The sequence below is a fragment of the Muscardinus avellanarius genome (assembly GCF_963383645.1).
Source record: "Muscardinus avellanarius genome assembly, chromosome: 14".
In the NCBI taxonomy this organism is placed as follows: Eukaryota; Metazoa; Chordata; class Mammalia; order Rodentia; family Gliridae; genus Muscardinus; species Muscardinus avellanarius.
Genome location: NC_137800.1, coordinates 8,399,608 through 8,418,167, shown reverse-complemented (window position 1 = coordinate 8,418,167; position 18,560 = coordinate 8,399,608). Strand labels below are relative to the sequence as shown.

Below are 18,560 nucleotides of genomic sequence, written 5' to 3'. Positions count from 1 at the left end.
CTGAATAGAATAAGAAATGTAAAGGTGATTTTCATATTCAGCAAAAGAAATCGGGCAGTCCTCAATTTGGAACTGGCCTGTGTTCTAGAGCATCTGTTTTACAAAAAGTGGCTGTTTGGGACTCGAGATCCATTTTCACCTCAGAAGAAAGGCTTGTCTATCAACCCCTGCTTCACCTGCACAGACCTAGCCCCGGACACGTCCCCAACCAGGCCCGCTGGCCGTCTGTGACCACCCTTCTACCAGATGTGCCCTCGAGTGCCAGCTTCTGGTGGCCTCTTGTCTTGCCCTGGAACAAAACTAGTTCCTGCTTCTCGCTGCGCACGCTGGCTGCTTCCCAGGGACGCTCTTTGGGTACAAAGGTCCTGAAGTGGCTTCTGCACCAGGAACACAGGAGCCCCAAAGAGGTGGCCACTCCCAGGTATTTGTCAACTCTGGATTTGCGGAAGAGATGGAGGAGGGCGCCCAAGACCCACCGTTCTTGCTTGTCCTACGTTTATCGAGCGCCTCCCAAGTGCTGTGCCCTATGCTGGGTGTTGAAACACAAAAAAATCCCAGGACAAGATCTCTGCCTTCCAGTATGTGAGCCCGAGGGCACAGGGTAGAGCGTGAGAGCCATGAGCAACCATGGTCATAGTTTGGAGTGAATACTATGTGCACAGAGGAGAAGGATCTGGAGCCAACCAGGGTTGTGGAAGGTTTTGGAGTCATTCTTGCGTGTGGATGAGGTATGAGATGGAGAGGTGCATTCTGGATGGAGGGCTCAGCCTGTCCCAAACTACAAAGACACGGAGAGCCCACTGTAGCCAGAAGTGCATTTCCAGAGACTAGAAGCGACTCGGTGGTGTGTTATAGAAGATAAGGAGGAGCCAGTGCTGAGCCAAGACCCTGGAATTCCCCCTGATAGCCATGGGCGTTATAGAATTATTTTAAGTATGAAGTGACATTATCAGATTTGGAGATGGCTTGGAGGGAGGCCAGATAATTAGGTGGACTAATTATGAGGCTATCGCGATAATACGGCAATAAATCTCAACTAAGGCTCTGGCCCTTGGGATACAGAAGATAAAAATTGCATTTGAGATACATTCATGGATATAGATGTGTGTGTCCATTATGCATTAGCCTGAGACAGCCCATCATCTGAAGGATAAAGCGCAAGGCGTCTAGGAGGGCAAACAAGACCCGTCCATCTGGACCCTCTCAGCAGAAGCTCGCCTTAGGGAGTGTGGGCCGGTGGCGGCCACCCCGTCCTCTCACCACCGCAATGGTCCAGCTGTGATCCTGACTCAGGGTGCCTTTGGAAACACTGTTTCCTGGGTCTCCCAGGTGCCCCCTTGACAAACTCTTGCTGATTTTCAAAACCCACATCGAAACTCACTGATGTAACATTCACTGAACACCCCTACCGTCGCCGTGCTCTGGGTCTGAAATACTTCAGTGGTGCTCCAGAAGAGCCGGGCAGCCTCCCACCGCGGCCACTGGGCCTCCAGCTGCAGGCCTCCTTTCTCCCTGGGGCTGGCTCCGTCTAACATCTTTCTCGTGCTAACATCATTTGGGAATCTTGCCGAAAACACAGACCCTGGCTCAACGGCCACGGGCGGGGCCAGAGACCTTGCTTTTCCAGCAGTATCCCAGCTGGTCTGCAGACTGTATTCAAGTGGCAGGACCACATACTCATTCTCAGGGGAGTCTGATAAAAAAGGAATTGTTTTTCTTTTTTTGTTGTTTGTTTTTCTATGCCAAACTCTTTATTCAAGAAAAAGTTACATACAGTGAAATGCACAGAATTTAAATATACAATTTGATATATTTGGGCAAATACATACAACCCTGTGCCCTTTTATTTCCAGAAAGTTCCCTCATTCTCCTTTTTACTTAATCTTCTAAGATGGTTTGAAAGGGACCCAATATGATGTAGTCAAACAGAAGTTTTCTGATTCAAGAGACATGGTCCAGGGAGAACTTTTAAAGAGGAAAGGGAGAAACTACACACATCTTTAGGGAGTTCTGCATAAAAAATGACAAACTCCAGTCTAACTAACTAGTCAGGGGCGCTACTGTTTGGAATATCTGTCTGCTTTAGGACGGGATGAGGGGGATCATGGTCCTCTGTCGTGTGTCCACTGTCTCCACCTGTTCAGGTGCTATAACAGAACGCCATAGCTCGGGTGGCTTATAAACAATAAATTTATTCGTAGAGTTGTAGAGGCTGAAAATACAAGGTCAAGATGCCCTCCGATTCCTTGTCCGGCGAGGGTCCGTTCCTGGTTCACCTCCTTGCTGTATCTGCACATGAAGTGTGGAGGGCCTGAGCCCTCTGGGGCCTCTTTTCTAAGGGCACAAAAGCCGCTCCCAAGAGCCCCGCCTCCCAAGGCTCACCTTCCAATACCATCACACAGGCTTAGGATTTCAACTTGTGGGTTTTGGAGAGGCACAAACATTCAGATCCTGACACTAGCTCACAAGAAAACCAGGGAAGTATCTTGGAAGAGAGACCCTGGGAGCACGGGCATCCCAGCCAAGCCGGGGACTGCTGGGGAGGACGGCAGGAAGCGCTCGAGTCATTGACAGGTGTCCAGTTTTGCTCATGACTTAGACAACACTTCACGAAGCCTCCCCAACGCTAATTTTGTCTTCCTAATAGCCCCGCGAACCTGTGTTTTGGGGTACTAGAGATTGAACCCAGGGCCTTCTACCTCCAAGCTATACCCATCCCCAGCCCCTTTTTATTTTGTTGTTTTGAAGCCAGGTCTGACTGGGGTGCTGAGTGTATCACTATGTCGTTGAGGCTGGTCTCGAACCTTTGATCCTTCTGTCTCAACCTCCCAAGTACTGGAATTATAGGTATGCACCCCCGTGCCTGGCTACTGTTATAATGAGGGAAACTGAGACTCGGAGAGGTTGACTTGAAGTCACACACTGGTCAGGAGCAAAGCAAATGCCCTTAGCTCCCAGGAAAGCCGACTCCACCGCCCCCCGGCTGGGTTAGAATGGCACAAGGCCAGCCCCCACCCCAGGAGCTTAGACCTGAGCTGCGCATGAGCGCTAGTCTTAGGGGACAGGGCCAGGCCACTTGCACCCTTGACAATCTGCTCCCTCCTAGAAGGCGAATCTCCCAGCACTGCCCCGCTGAGGTCTGTCCCCTGCGCCCCCAGCTTGGCGTCCCCAGCCCTGGCGCCCGGCCGCCCTGGACGGCTGGACTAACCGTCTCACATCCTCGTGTGTTGCAGCTTCTCACAATCTGCTTCTGCACCATGAAAATCCTGCTCTGTGACCTCCTGCTGCTCAGCCTCCTCTCCAGCGTGTTCAGCAGCTGTCCCAGGGACTGTCTCACCTGCCGGGACAGGCTCCGCCCCGTCCCGGACAGCTTCGACCTGGAGGTAGGTGGGGGGGCCACTCTTCCCCTACCTGGCTGAGAACCCCAGCCTCTCCCAGAGGTCACAGGGCTGGTCCAGTGCCAGGTGGCCAGGAGGAAGCAGACACACTCTTCTGACCGGGAACCCCGTGAGCCTCCTCTGTAGCCTCTCAAACCATCCCTGGTGGCGCTGTCCTTTCCTTTCCAGTATTGAAAAAATGCATACTTATTTTAGAGAATTGGCAAATTCACAAAAGTATAGAAAGAGAGAAAGAGAAAGAGGAGGGGAGAGAGGGAGGGAAGAAAAGAGAGAAAGAAAGAGAGAAGGAAGGAAATATAAACTAGGCATGGTGGTGCATTCCTATAATTCCAATACTTGGGAGGCTGAGACAGGAGGATTGCAGATTGGAGACCAGCCTCAGCAATACTCTCAGCAACTTAGCAAGACCCTATTTATTATTTTTATTTATTTATTTATTTATTGAGGTGGTACTGGGGTTCCTGGAAACCCTTCTACCTCCAGGCTACACTCCCAGACCTATTTTATATTTTATTTGGAAACAGGGTCTCACTAAGTTGCTGAGAGCCTCACTAAGTAGCTGAGGCTGGCTTCGAACCTGTGCGATCCTCCTGTCTCAGCCTCCCAAGCGCGGGGATTACAAGCGTGCGCCACCACCACGCCCAGCTCACTCTCTTCTATTTTAAATTTCCCTCTTGGGGTGCAAATCAAGTGTTAAGTTATTCCTTAAATAAACTGCTATCTCAGCTTCTTTAATTTCAACCTAGACAGTCATTCCTCGCTGATAAATCCGATATAATTCAATTCTTATTTTTTCCTTTGAAGTCGATTAAACTTCTTTCAAGATGCCATGTTTCAAAACCTGGAGCCTTTCAAAGCAACCAAAAGTAACTACTGTTCCTTAAGGCAAATGTCCAAGCGTAAAAGCTTGACGTGAGCGTGCTCGGGGGTCTAGGGTGCTGTGGCATCCCCCAGCTCCAAGTCAGATGCGCAGCCTCTGCCCCACAGGGGAAAATAGCTCTTCTGGCCCCGGGCCACGCCCGTGTCCTGCCCACTCCCTGCTCGGGACGAGCAGCCCGTGACCACTCAGTGTTCCTGGTTCCTCTCCTCCCTGCCTGCCATCCCCTCTGCCAGGAAGCCGTCCTGGCTTGGCTCTCTGGCCGGGCTCACAGCCTCTTCCCCTCTGACCACTCTTTTCTAGCCTCCTACACTGTGGCTGTCCCTCTCCTACCCCCAGATAGAAGGATGGCCCAGATGCCCTGCTTCCTGCACCTGTGTCCCTGCTCCTTCTGCGATCCCATCCACACATTCCGGCCTTCACTCCCCCAGGCTGCAGCAAAGCCCAAGGCCACACGCCTGACCTCCTCCCTCCGGGGGTCCCAGCACTGGACCCACAGTCCCAGTTGCTGTCCACGGTTCCCAGGAAATTCTGCCTCCCCCTCCCGCACTCTCGCACCAGCCCCTTCTCTCCGCCACCTGATCGATCACTTCGAAGCATAGATTAAGTTTCACTTCCTAAGACAACGCCCTGAGACTCAAGTCAGCAAGGTCAGGCAGAAGTGGGGTTCACCTGACCATCAAAGGAATGCAGAGAGCAGAGTTTGGGGTGATGCCAAAAGAACAAATAGGAAGAAAGGCTGGAGCTGGAGGCTTCCAGGATGCCCAAGCGGAAATCCTGGAGGAGCAGGGCCGAGGTCAAGACCAGGCAGGAGGGGCTGGAGAAGTATCATGGGGGCCATGGGGGCTCCCCTAGAGGCCACAGCACGGTGCGAGGGAGGCAGAGCCGCCTCAGAGAGTTCCTGGCTGGTGGGCCCGGCTCCCATACGATGGTGGGTCCCTTCCCCTACCCTGGAAGTGGATGGCAGATCAGCCCTACACGCCCCGCATCCCCAAGGCCCAGACCCGCATCTGCTATAAACGACACACAGATCACGGAGGCTGCCATGTGTGGGATGGAAAAATTAACACCAGGTTTTACACGGTGACCTTCAAATACACATGTGGATTGACTACCTACTTTCACATCCCCCATCTCTTTAGCCAGCCTGACCTTCCCCCAGCCCGATGAGAGAACAAAATGAAATTCTCCTTCCTGGGTGGCAGGAATGAGCCGTGCTGGGCTCCCAAGCCGACTCAGCGCACCCCGTGGTCACAGTCTGCAGCTTCCGGAGACTTGAAGTCTCTGAACCGGTTTCCATCTCTTCCCTGCATCTCAAATCTCTGGGGTCCTGGCCTTACTTCTTTGGAGTAAGTCATAAAACGGACTCATGCAAGCCTTTCAGTTCGGGGACGAGGCTTCGAGCGCCCGCTGCGTCCGGCCCTCAGCCCTGGCTGCCTGCTTGCTTTTGCTTCTCATTTGAATTTACTTTTAACTTAGAAGGGACTCCTAGTTCAACAAGGGTCACGCCCCAATCTCTCCTCCGGATCACACAGTCCTGAGCTAGTCCCATGATCCTCTGGTCCCTTTGCTTCATCAGGACTCGTTCTATTCCTGCTCCTGGTAGATGGTTGGCTTTTCATTAGACTATAATTTGAGTTGGTAAATAACTCATATTCCCAAACCCTTCCCAGTATCCTGGCCTTTCACCTAATTGTGAATGGTACCATAACCCAGGAGTTCAAGTAGGAAAAAAACTAGATTCACTGAGTTGTATTAGAGATAAGGGCAACTCACCCTCAAAAAACAGCTCAGATGCCAGGCGTGGTGGCGCACACTTGTAATCCCAGCACTTGGGAGGCTGAGACAGGAGAATTGCACAGGTTCAAAGCCAGCCTCAGCTACTTAGTGAGGCTCTCAGCAACTTAGTGAGACCCTGTTTCCAAATAAAATATAAAATAGGTCTGGGAGTATATCCCAGAGGTAGAAAATCTCCTGGGTTCCACCCCCAGTACCACCAAAAAAAAAAAAAAAAGAAGAAAGAAAGAAAGAAAAAGAAACAGCCTGGAGAAAGATTAAAGCTTCCTAAAAGCTGAGCATGGTGGCACATGCATGTAATCCCAGTTCTTAGGAGTATGAAACGGGAGGATCGCAGGTTCAAGGCCATCCTCAGCAAGTTAGCCAGGCCTTTTGCAACTTAGTGAGTTGTGAATTTTAAAAATAAAATAGGGCTGGGTATGGAGCTCAAAGCTAGAATGCCCCTGGGTTCAATCTCCAGTGCCAAAAATAAATAAAACCTCCTAAAACTGTGTTGTGTAACAACTACCTCTGGAGTCTCTCTCTCTCTCTCTCTCTCTCTCTCTCTCTCTCTCTCTCTCTCTCTCTCTCTCCATTAAATGAAAACTCTTCGTAGGTGATTTGCTCCTTGTATGGCTTTCTTCTGTGCTGGTCATCTGTGCCTCCTAGGTTAGCCCTTGACTACTCTAGAAGGACCTTCTAGAGTAAACAGCTAACAAACACTTTTGGGTGAAGGGGTTTGGCTGCAGCTAGACCAGCTCAGTGACCTTCTTTTCCCTCCAAGGGGCTCCTGTGTCTGTCCCCCCACTCTGCACCCTGATCTCCTTGGTTTTGTTTGTTTCTGGTATGGGGATGAGCCCGGGGTCTCACACCCGCAAGGTGAGCTATCCACCACTGAGCTCCACCCGCAGCCTGGACCCTAATCTCCAACCCAGACATCCAAATGGCCCTTTCTCTGCCTCTTCACAAGCCCTGCTCTACAGATTAATTTGGCACCAGTCTGAGACTCCAGATGCTCATGAAAACTTTGGCTTAATATAGCAATGTCATGGGCATGGGCTGCAAAATGTATCCAGCTCACTTAATAATCCATTAACCCATCTCTGGAAAGAGGCCGCTGAGACCCCCAGACCAGAGGGTCAGGCCTGAAGCTCATATGCCCATCTGGTGCTACAAAGGCTGAGACGCATTTGGACTCCTCATATTTGTCCCAAATCTTTCCCTGAATCAAGAGTCGAGATGATTTGGTTAGCATCTAATTTATCCAACAGTGTTGTCGAGTCTAGGTACGGACTGTGGCATCTGGTTTGCTCATAAAATTCCATCTCCTCTGATTGACACAAAACCTAATTACCATCTGGGCTTAGAGACCCAAGGGCTCGCGGAAGATCTCGTAGCCTCTAGACTGAACTCCCCCACCTGCTTCTGTAAACCAGAGGTGCTGCACAATTTGGCAAGCAGCCGAGACTCCTGTTCAGCAAGGCTGAGACCGCCTGTGTCCAAAGGGCCCTTACAGCTCCAGGATTCCACTCCTGATTTCTCAGCGCCACCCACACTTTTCTGTGTTTCCAGAGACGGTAGCACGGGTTTCTCAAATTCATCATCATAGACATTTGGGCTGGACAGCTATTCCTTGCTGGGAACTGGTCTGTTACGGAAGGATTGTCATGAGCACATTTGGACTCTAGAGGGCACCAATAAACACACGCATTATGACAGCCCAATGTCTGCGCGTGCTCGAATGCCTACAGTCTAGTGGAATTTCACAGAATGTCTGTTATTTACCAGAGGCAAAGACTCATAGAAGGGTCTCAAGCAAGAATAAAAAGTGGTTTTCAGCCTGTTACATTCTACCTTAGAAGATATTACAATTATTGCCAGGCTTTATGGTGCAGGCCTGTAATCCCAGTACTTGGGAAGATGAGACGAGGGATCACAGTCTCAAGGCCAGCCTCCGCAGCTCACTGACACCCTCAGCAGCTGAGTGAGATCCTGCTTCAAAATTAAAAAAAAAATTTAATGAGCTGTGGGTATAGCTCAAAGGCAGAGCACCTCTAGGTTCAATCCCTAGTACCCCAAAGGGGAAAAAATGGGCTGGACCCGATGGTCGGCTCTTGAATGCCCTACTTAGAAGTTTGGGGCTATTTTACAAACAAAAATAAAATCTCAGACAGTTGTGGACAGAGTCATGATGTGTTTGGGATCTTTCTTGAGGAAGCACATTCTGCAAGGTGCCTCAAATGGACTCCAGGGGCATTCTACCTCCGAGCTGCACCCCAGCCCTATATTTTATTCTTTATTTTGAAACAGGGTCTCTCTGAGTTGTATAGGACCTCACTAAGTAGCTGAGGCTGTCCTCGGATCAGGGTCCTCCTGTCTCAGCCTCCCGAATGCTGGGATTACAAGCGTGCGCCACCACCCTCAATCAACTTGGGAAGGCAGTAGCAGCAGCTCGAGTGAGTCCAGGGCCAGGATGGCAGCTGCAGGCTCCTTCTCCTGCCTGGTCACCTCATGGTCTCAAGATGGAGACATAGCACCAGCCAGCCTGTCCACGTCCTAAACACAAAGCTGGAGGGAGGCCATGGAGAAGAGGAGAGGCCGCTCCCCCCGGCTCCTCAGCCCCCTTCACTGGGCCCACCCGACCCACCCTTCCTGTCGCTGGTCACCTCTGGTTACAGGGGAGGTTGGGAAACCTGTCTGTGGCCTCCAGGAAGAAGGCAGTGTTCTCTTAGTAAGAAAGAGGGAAGTGGATATGGTGGGCAGTTGGCAACCTCTGGAAGCTTCTGGAAGTTCCAGAAGGCAGTCCGGGAGCCAGGCACCCGCTCCACGGCTTGAGGAAGGGCTGCGATGGTGAAGGCCAACAGAAGTGAGACTTTCATCTAAGGACAGAAACAAGAGAATTGGGACCAAAACCAAACCAGCAAATAGAAAAGTTGCAGGTGGAGGTTTCTAAGAAACTCGAGCAGAGACTCCTGGAAGGGGGCAGGGCCAGGCGAGGGCCAGGAGGGCCGGGGAAGGTCACGTCAGGCGGGGTGGGGGCTCCACAGAGCTCATGGTGTGGGGGGCAGAGCGGCCACAGAGAGCGCCTCCAGGTCGGCCTGCCTCTCATCCGATGGCGGCGCCCCTTCTGCCCTCCTGGAAGGGACGGCGGGCGACCCTGCGTGCCCACCCGTCTGCATCCCAAAGGCCTGGACCCTCATTTGCTAAACACATGCAGAGAGCAAGGCCTACTGTAGGCAGGGTGAAAAATTAACATCACCAGGGTTGACCTTTACACGGTGACCTTAAAGTACATGCAAATTTTCTAAATACTGTCACAGCCCTAATTTCTTTAACCCGTCTGACCTTCCCCAAACCCAATCAGAGAGCAAAATGAAATTCTCTCTGGGTGACACTCATCGGCTATGCTAGGCTCTAACACCTGATGAGGATGTAGCAGGGTGTGGTAAAAAATCAGGGCTGAGGGTATAGCTCAGAGGTAGAATGTCGCTGGCTCCCATCCCCAGTACAATAATAATAATAATAATAATAATAATAATAATAATAATAATAATAATAATAATATAATAGGCTGGGGCCGGGCGTGGTGGCACACACTTGGGAGGCTGAGACAGGAGGATCGCACAGATTCGAAGCCAGCCTCAGACACTTAGTGAGGCTGTCTGCAACTTAGTGAGACCTTGTTTCCAAATAAAATATAAAAAATAGGTCTGGGAGTGTAGCCCAGAGGCAAAAAGCCTCTGGGTTCCACCCCCAGTACCACCAAAAAACAAATAAGATTTACCCTATAGCACACCCAAAGAGTAAAGCCTGTTTAATATCAGGCGTGGTGGCACAAGCTTGTAATCCCCGCGCTTGGGAGGCTGAGGCAGGAGGATCGCACAGGTTCGAAACCAGCCTCAGCTACTTAGTGAGGCTCTCAGCAACTTAGTGAGACCCTGTTTCCAAATAAAATATAAAATAGGTCTGGGAGTATAGCCTGGAGGTATAAAACCTCTGGGTTCTACCCCTAGTACCACCAAGTAAATTAATTAATTAATAAAATAAAATAAGCTGGGGGCTTACCTCAAGGTAGAATGCCCCTGGGTTCAATCCCCAATACCACAAAAAGAAAAAAAGAAAAAAAACCTAAAAACTATGGATAACTGCAGCACATCACCTGCGTCGGTACAGATCCTGATGGTGCAGAAACACGATGGCTCCCTCACCCCGCCCGATAGAGACCCCCGTTTCTTTTCCCTCCCTCCCACCTGTGTCTCTGCAGATGTGCCTCCGGCAGTGTGAACAGAAGGGCTTCCCCAGTTCTCTGTGGACTGCGTGCGCCCTGAGCGTGGCCCGGGGCTCCTGGCAGCTCGGCCCCGCCGACCCTGAGCTCGCCGCAGCCGCCCCTGACCAGCCGGCCTCGGAGTTGCAGCATCTGAAGCGAATGCCCCGCGTCGGGAGCCTGGGCCCAGCTCGGGGGGGCGCGGGGCCCGGCGAGGCCGAGCACAAGCAGCTGCAGAAGCGCTTCGGGGGCTTCACCGGGGCCCGGAAGTCGGCCCGGAAGCTGGCCAACCAGAAGCGGTTCAGTGAGTTCATGAGACAGTACCTGGTCCTGAGTATGCAGTCGAGCCAGCGTCGACGCACCCTGCACCAGAATGGTAATGTGTAGCCGGAAGGGGAGCCCCTCCCAGCTGCACCAGCCACTGCTATCCATGAGTGAGTTGGGCACGGATGTGCTGGGGGCAGGAAGAGACCTAACATACCCAGCTGTCTTAGCCTGCAAGCACATTAGCCCCACACACACTCATGCACGCATGTGTGTGTGCGCGCGCACACACACACACACGCACACACGCACGCACGTGCACCCCTATCTCAAGGACTCCAGCTCCTGGGAGGCTTGGGAGGGAACGCCACCTCCCTACCTCCTGCCCACTCTTTCTCTGGGGAGCAAAGATTTCTCTATGATTGCTCCTGGAGGCTGACCACTCCCATTTAGAGATTGGTTACCATGGGGATAATAGTAGTATGTTAAGATAACTAATTCCTCTATAGCTCTCCAGGAGCTTAGTTACTATGGGGACAGATAAGTGGACCAATTCTCTTATCCGATTGCCATAGCAACCATTCAGCTCACTTTTCCTCAGAGACTATCACTAAAACCCAATGGCTGAACTGAACCCTCAGCGGCTTGCTGTGGATCCAAGGCTGCTCTTCCGGCTTCAAAGGCAGCTCGCCGGGCCTCCCCTTCCCCCTGCTTCCATCTCAAGGCGACTAGGCTGGACACCATGGGAACCATTAAGCTTCCCCGCTTCCCCAGCCAAGGAGTCTTGTTGGAGTTATCTCTGCTTCTCTTTTCTTCCACAAGCCATTTGTCCATCCTTCCATCTCGCCAGAGAAAGACCGGTCCAGGGCGTCACTGCCCAGCAGGACCTGGCCACCAGACAGAATTTGCTCCAACTGACGCAGCAGCCTTTAGAATACGGACTGCTGGCTGCCCCTCCTCGCCCCACATTTTGCTTCTTTTCGGGAGGCCGTTTTATTTTGTTTACCTTTGTTCCTCTCTGCCTTCCTCCCTGTCCTTTCTTTTGCTTTGCCTCACCCCATGAGCAGGCCTCTACCAACACATATAACACCTATAACCTACAGCCAAGACCTCACTGATGCCCAGGCTTTCCCAGACTCATCTTTATCCCATCCGTCAACACAGAGCTTTGAGGGGCATTGGGAACTAGCACCGTGGAATTTTTTTTTTTTTTTTTTAAATCTGAGCTACCAAGTGTACGTGCTTTAACCTGGATATGGGACTGGGATCGTGTGCAGAGTCCCACGCATCTCCTTTAAACGGCCTAGAAATTTGGCCTTATGTAAGAACAAACCACTTTGACAAAATTATCCCCAAATAGCCGGACGTGGTGGTGCACTCTTGTAATCCCAGCATTTGGGGGCCCAGACCAGAGGACTGCAGTTTGCGGGCAGCCTCAGCTACTTAGTGAGGCCTTCACAACTCAGTGAGACCCCGTTTCAAAAATAAAAAATACTAAAAAAAAAAAAAAAAAAAAAAATAGGGCTGAAGCCGGGCGTGGTGGCGCACCCTTGTAATCCCTGCGCTTGGGAGACAGAGACAGGATGATTGCGCAGGTTCGAAGCCAGCCGCGCGCGCTGGCTTAGGAGACCCTGTTTCCAAATTTTAAAAAAATGTAAAAATAGGTCTGGGAGTGTAGCCCGGAGGTAGAAGGGCTTCCAGGAACCCCAGTACCACCAAAAAAAAAAAAAAAAAAAAAAATAGGGCTGAGTGTATAGCTCGGAGATAGAATGCCCCTGGGTTCCATCCCCAGTACCAAAAGAAAAAATTATCCCCAGGCATTCCCCAGGTAGGGGCTGTTTCCTAACTCAAAGGCAGGCATAAAAGAGAAATGCCCGCGTGTGCGCTTAGGCTGCTTCCCACACACGGGAGGCAGTCATGTCTCCAATGCTCTTCCTGAAAGGTCTATTAGTCCAGAAGCTAATCTTTGGCGCCTGGAGGCAACCCACGTAGCGCTTTGCTAGAAGGCCGGCTTGTTTGCATTAAGCCCCTCGCCAAACATGCACACACGTATTAGGTCGTGAGGAGCAGGCGGCTGTGTTTATTTTAGCAGAATGACTAATCTCCAAAGGTCCTGAGTAAACCAGCACCATTTTTTGAAGTCATATGCTTGGATTCGTCATGGGCATGCTATTTTTTTTCTAAGAAGTAGCAAGGATTGAATTCTTTTAAATCTTAAAGACATTCTTCTTCAGAGTTGCTCTCAGGAGACGTCAAAGCCCGTGTCTAAATCTGAAGCACAACGATTTTCTTTTCCAAAATACAGTTTGAACTCGGTCCTATGAGAAGCCTGGCTTGGCGGGCATGCCTGTAATGGCAGCATTTGGGATGCTGAGATAGAAAGATTGCAGGTTTGAGGCCAGCCTCAGCAATTTAGTAAGACCCTCGGAAACTTAGTGAGACCCTATTGCGCAATAAAAAACAAAAAGGGGTGGGGCATTGCTCAGATGTAGACTCCCCCTGGGTTCAAACCCAGTACGTAAAAAATAAATATCAGTCCCATTAGCAGGAATGAATTTACTTGAGAAAACTATCCAGGCGATTGCTTTTTCTGATTTTCTATTATACTTCCAACTGAGAGGTGCTGACATGAAGCCGGTAACTAGCTTCTGTCTCCTGCTTTGCTCCAGAGGCAAAGCTCTTGCTGGAAACGGTGAGGACATTAACCGGCTCGTTTGGGTATGATTGATGGCTGGCCTTCCCCTCTCTGCTTCCCTTTTCTGCATGTGCATAGCTGCTGGATTGCGGTATGGACGGGTAGTAATGAGCTATATCCGCAGCCGAAGCCTTGTCTCTATTCGCATGCACACCGCAAACCTGCCCTCACCATGGGGATTCCTCCGCCTCAGCTGACCCCAGTTGCCAAAGCTGTTCTTGTCTTCCAAGACATCGGACACCCCTCGCTCCATGCCCAGAAGGCTGGGGAGTGGGGCTGCCTGACACTGGGATGGACAGAGAACCTACCGGGAAGTGGAATGTCTTCCCCTGACCCTGCACTGTCCGCAGGCCTTGACCTTGACCCTTCTAGGCAGCGCTCACTCCTGGGCAGGTCTGGGTGACATCGGGCTGGAAGCACACTTGCATTCCAAGGGAACTATTGATGAGAGCAGATGTGGCGTGGATTCTGAATACCGGGGAGGGGACCTGTCGCTACGCCCTTCAAGCCACAGCCCACTGACCTTATCCTGCTAGTCCTGGCCGTGGACTCAAGCCACAGATGTGTGGAGGGAGTGAAGGCGCCATCCTGGCTCTCTTACGAGTCTTTTTTGTGTGTGTGGTACTGGGGATGGAACCGGGGCATCCTACCTTCAAGCTACACCTCCAGCCCTATTTTTTATTCTTTATTTTGAAACAGGGTCTCACTGAGTTGTGGAGGGCCTCACTAAGTAGCTGAGGCTGTCCATGAACCGTGATCCTCCTGTCTCAGCCTCCCGAGTGCTGGGATTACAAGCGTGCCCCACCACGCCCGGTTCTTAGCTCTTCACGGGGGCAATTGCTTTGCCTGGCCTCCTCCGTCGGACTGATTGCTTCAGTCATTTGGGCAAATAGGATCCAAGAGTCAGAAGAACCATCAGGTTTGCCATCTTAATCCTTTCTGTCTCCCCAGGCATCCAGGTGATCCCCAAAACAGCATGCGTCCAGTCCCCGGCCTGCCGGCTGCGAATCAGGAGCCCTTCGTCCCCAAGGCCCTGAGCCTGCGGGCTGCAGCGCCTCCCGTCCGTCCGGCGGTCTCCCTCCCACGGCATGTTTCACCACGACCCTGTGGCTCCATCAGAGTGTATTTTTGTAATTCCTCCAGCTAACATTTTAACGGCCCCATCTCTCCTTCTCGCCTGCCTCTTCCCTCTTCTCGGGCCGGATGAAGGAAAACGCGAAATCGAGTCTGGGGCTCAGCGCTGCCGTAACGTTGTTTGTAAAAAGAGATGTTGTTTTTTGTTTGTTTTTGTTTTGTTTTTTTGATCGATTGTTTGAAACAACTATTTCTCCATTAAACTTCTACTGAGCAAATGGTTAAGAAACCGGTTTGCTGTCTTTAAGGGACCTGATTGGGAAGGGCACAGTCTGCAAACGCTATCAGAGCTGCCTCTCCCGGGAGGCAGGGAGAAAGAGCTGGGGGCGCCGCCATCTATAAAGTAAGCAGGGTGCCGGGCTTGGTGGCACGCACCCACAATCCCAGCACTTGGGAGGCTGAAACAGGAGGATTGCAGGTTTAAGACCAGCACCAGTAATTTAGCAAGACCGTCAGCAACACAGTGAGATCCTGTTTCAAGACAAAAAGGGTTGGGGGCGCAGCTCGGTGGTAGAATGCCCTTGGGTTCAATCCCCAGTACCAAGAATGAAGTAGGCAGGGCAAGCTGTACCTACTAAATGCCCAAGGTGCTGTGCTGTTGGTGGTGGGACCGACGCCCACAGCTGCGTGAACACCTGGGCCTCGCTGTGCAGATGCTGACCCCGTAGAATTTTGCACTTTTGGCAGGTGCCTGGGCATGCACATCCTGGTGGTTTGGGTCCAGTGAATTAGGACATAGGAAAGAGGCGGAGCAGGGACAATTCTGCTTCTCTCATCTCCAGCTTAACACTAACCATGTTTGGTGTGTAGCCGTCGGCGCCCAGCCAGGAAACATGGAGAGCCCCATGCGGCGACCGAGAAGTTAAACATCAACAAAATAGGCAGGTGAAGGAGTCTGTTTTCTGCCCCCAAAACGGGATACAATTATCTGCTGGTCTCCACAGGGATGGGTTCCAAGACCCTCTGTGGATGGATACCAAAGTCTTAGGATGTTCAAGTCCCTATAAAATGGTGTGTTTGCCTACACACAACCGCCCACATGCTTTAGATCGTTTCTAGAAGCTGCCATGGTGGCACACGCTTGTAATTCCAGTTCTTGGGAGGCTGAGACAGGAGGACAGCAGGTTTGTGGCCAGCCTCAGCAACTTAGTGAGGCCCTGCACAACTTAGCAAGAGCCTGTTTCTGAATAAAAAATAAACTAGGGCTGGGGGTGTAGCTCAGAGGAAGAGTGCCCCAAGTTCAATCCCCAGTAACACACACACACACACACACACACACACACCCCTACTTATAATACCTACCACAGTGTAAATGCAATATAAATAGTTGTTGCGCTGTATTGTTTAGGGAATACGGACAAGAAAGAAAAGTCTGTACATGTTCAGTACGGGTGCAATTTTTAAAAATATTTTCAGAGCCAGGTGTGGTGGCACAAGTTTGTAATCCCAGTACTTGGGAGGCAGAGACAGGAGGATCGCAGGTTCATGGCCAGCCTCAGCAACTTGGCAAGACCTTGTTTCAACAACAACAACAACAAAAAAAAATTAAAAGAGCTCAGGCTTTGGCTCAGACATAGCATGTCCCTGGGTTCAATCCCCAGTACCAAGAAAGAAAAAACAAAGAGTGTAAAGGACACTGCTTTGTGGTGGCTGGGCTCAGCCCGGTGCGATATGAAACCTTTTCAGCATCTCAGACTGCAGCACCCTCCATGTCCAGCAATGTCAGGGCTCCCAGGACCCCTCCCAGAGACACCCCCCAGATCATCTCACCTGCCTCTCAGGTTCCTTCCTCCCTGCAGGTCACTCCCTCCAGCTCCTGCGACTCCTGGACAGAGTCCCAGCTTAACGCAAAAGGGATCTCAGCAGGTCCCACGCCCGCACCACCCCAGCCACCTCCAGAAAGCCTTACAAGGGCAACACATTCCCTTCTTATTCTGAAAATACCTTGAACATTTAAACACATCTCCACCACTTTCTTTATCCTGGTTTAGTTGACATGGTCTCAGAATCTATAGCTGGGGTGCTGAGTCTTCCGGACGTTCACCAACTAAACACCCGTCAACAGTTCCTGGGGGGATGATGCTTTCTGCTTCCAGCACCCTGGCCACCACCAAGGCCAGCTCCGCTAGCCCTGCGGGCCACCACCAAGGCCAGCTCCGCTAGCCCACCACCGCACACGAGACCCGGGCCTGTAGGAGCAGACCTTGCTCAGAACCCATCGTGTAAGCAGGGTGCTATGGCTGTGGCATGGTCCTGTCCCCCAAGGGGTCATGTGTTGGGGCATGATCCTCAGTGTGGCAGTGAAGGTGGGGCCTAGTGAGAGGCCCTAGGTCTCTGGAGGGGACGCCCTAGGATACAGGGACCAACCCTCTGGCCACTGTCATGATGTGATCAGCCCCTCTTGCATGAGCTCCTTCCATTTCTACTTGCCATGAGGTGAAACTGCCAAGGGTTGTTACCCCGCAAGAGTGTGTGGCTGTTTAGACTTTTAGCCTCTAAACCTGTGAGCTAAACCTCTTTTCTTTATAAAGGTAGCCTAACTCAGGTATTTCATTACAGTAATGGAAAACTGACTACTACACAGAGTGTGATTTATTTATTTTCTAAGTCCCTAGGCCTACTCCCCAACAGACTGTAACATGGACAAGAATATGAACTCGAGGGACAAGAATATGCTTCCCTTTGTCAACACAAGCAGTAGAAAATAGTTACTGCCTGGTGCTATTATATCCCAGTCTGTGACCTTGAGCAAGTTATTTAACTTCTATGCTTTTCTCATGAGCAAAATAGAAACAATCGTAGCTCCCACAAAGGGCCGCTGGATTCAGGTAATTCATGTGAGCACTTAGGTTCATTTCTGGCAAGTGTTACGTACAGTCCCCTAAGGAAACGAATGTGTACATCTTACAGTGTGACATGCTGGCTCCTATTTAACACTAAAGACAGAGGATCTTACCCTTTGCAGGAGCAGGAAGAAAGAAGGACAGGCACACATTGAGTCAGACAATGTACCATTTTATTCCTTATAAAATATATTTCATATTGCTGCTGTAAAAACATTACATTTCACATTTCTTTAAAAAAATTTTTAACAGTAAAAATAATACTTGGAAGACAGCTAGGGAAAAGGCGCCAATAAGACAATTCACAGATGGGATTTATGTCCCTCTTCACTGTGTTGTTTTTTTCTCCCCACCCTGGTAAAGTGAGAATCTGGGATGACCAGAAAGGAACAGGACAGATTTCTTTCAACAAATCCAAGTTCCCACATCCAAATTAGTATCGCGCTCCAGGGAGCCAAGCTTCAGACCTACGGTGACAACATGGCCACAGCTCACTGTATTCTCTGAAGTTCTCATGTTGCCTCCAGAGCCGGTAATCCAAGCCACGTCACCGGAGAGTCTGCTGGCCCCTGCGCCTGAGACCCCCTGACCACAGGAGAGTCCACTGGCCCCTGCACCTGGGACCCCCTGACCACAGGAGAGTCCGCTGGCCCCTGCACCTGGGAGCCCCTGACCACAGGCACGACTCGCCAGACTCCGCACCGAGCCAGCACGGTGCGAAGTGACAGCACCGCGGCTCCCCTTCCAAGCACAGCACCCACTCAGGAAACTGCACGGGGACCTTCGCTGGACAGACAGCTTCCCCGGACACTGCTTTGCAAATGGGTACTGTTAGTCTCAAAGGCCACCTGTGGGACCTTCCTCCAGTCAGATTCTGCTGCCCAGGGGGCAGGGGAGATCCAGAGATGAAAAGAGACGTGGCTGCCACCCCAACCTCCCAGGAGAAACAGAGAGAGTAACCGGCCACACGTCAAGAACCCACAGGGCAGCCACCAGACGCCGGAGCAGGGGGCAGAGACGCCCACCACCGCCGCGGAGGAGGAAGCAATACGGGCCCAGGAAGCCACCTGAACGTGAAACAGAGAGCAAAAGCAAAGGCGTCGCCACTTTTAAGATGTCCCCCGACTCCCTTCCCATCTTCCTTCTCTGCCCCGCGCACCATCAGCAAGAGGAGCCTGCCTCCCGGGGAGGAGATTCATGTATCCAGCTGTGCCTGCCAGGCCCAAGCCGGGCAGGTTAGATGGGCCCCATAAGACGAGCGACGGGGGGTCAGTGCCACCTGGGCAGAGCCCCGAGTCCAGACTCTCCT

The 18,560-nt window shown here is 51.4% G+C and overlaps 1 protein-coding gene across 1 annotated transcript; it reads left to right on the top strand.

Moving 5' to 3' along the window:
- Positions 1 to 3,257: 3,257 nt before the first annotated feature.
- On the top strand, positions 3,258 to 10,702 carry PNOC (prepronociceptin; the record flags this gene model as incomplete). Its single annotated transcript, XM_080710856.1, has 2 exons — positions 3,258 to 3,383; positions 10,316 to 10,702. 2 exons carry the CDS (start codon positions 3,258 to 3,260, stop codon positions 10,700 to 10,702), a joined length of 513 nt encoding a protein of 170 aa, XP_080566982.1.
- Positions 10,703 to 18,560: the final 7,858 nt, after the last annotated feature.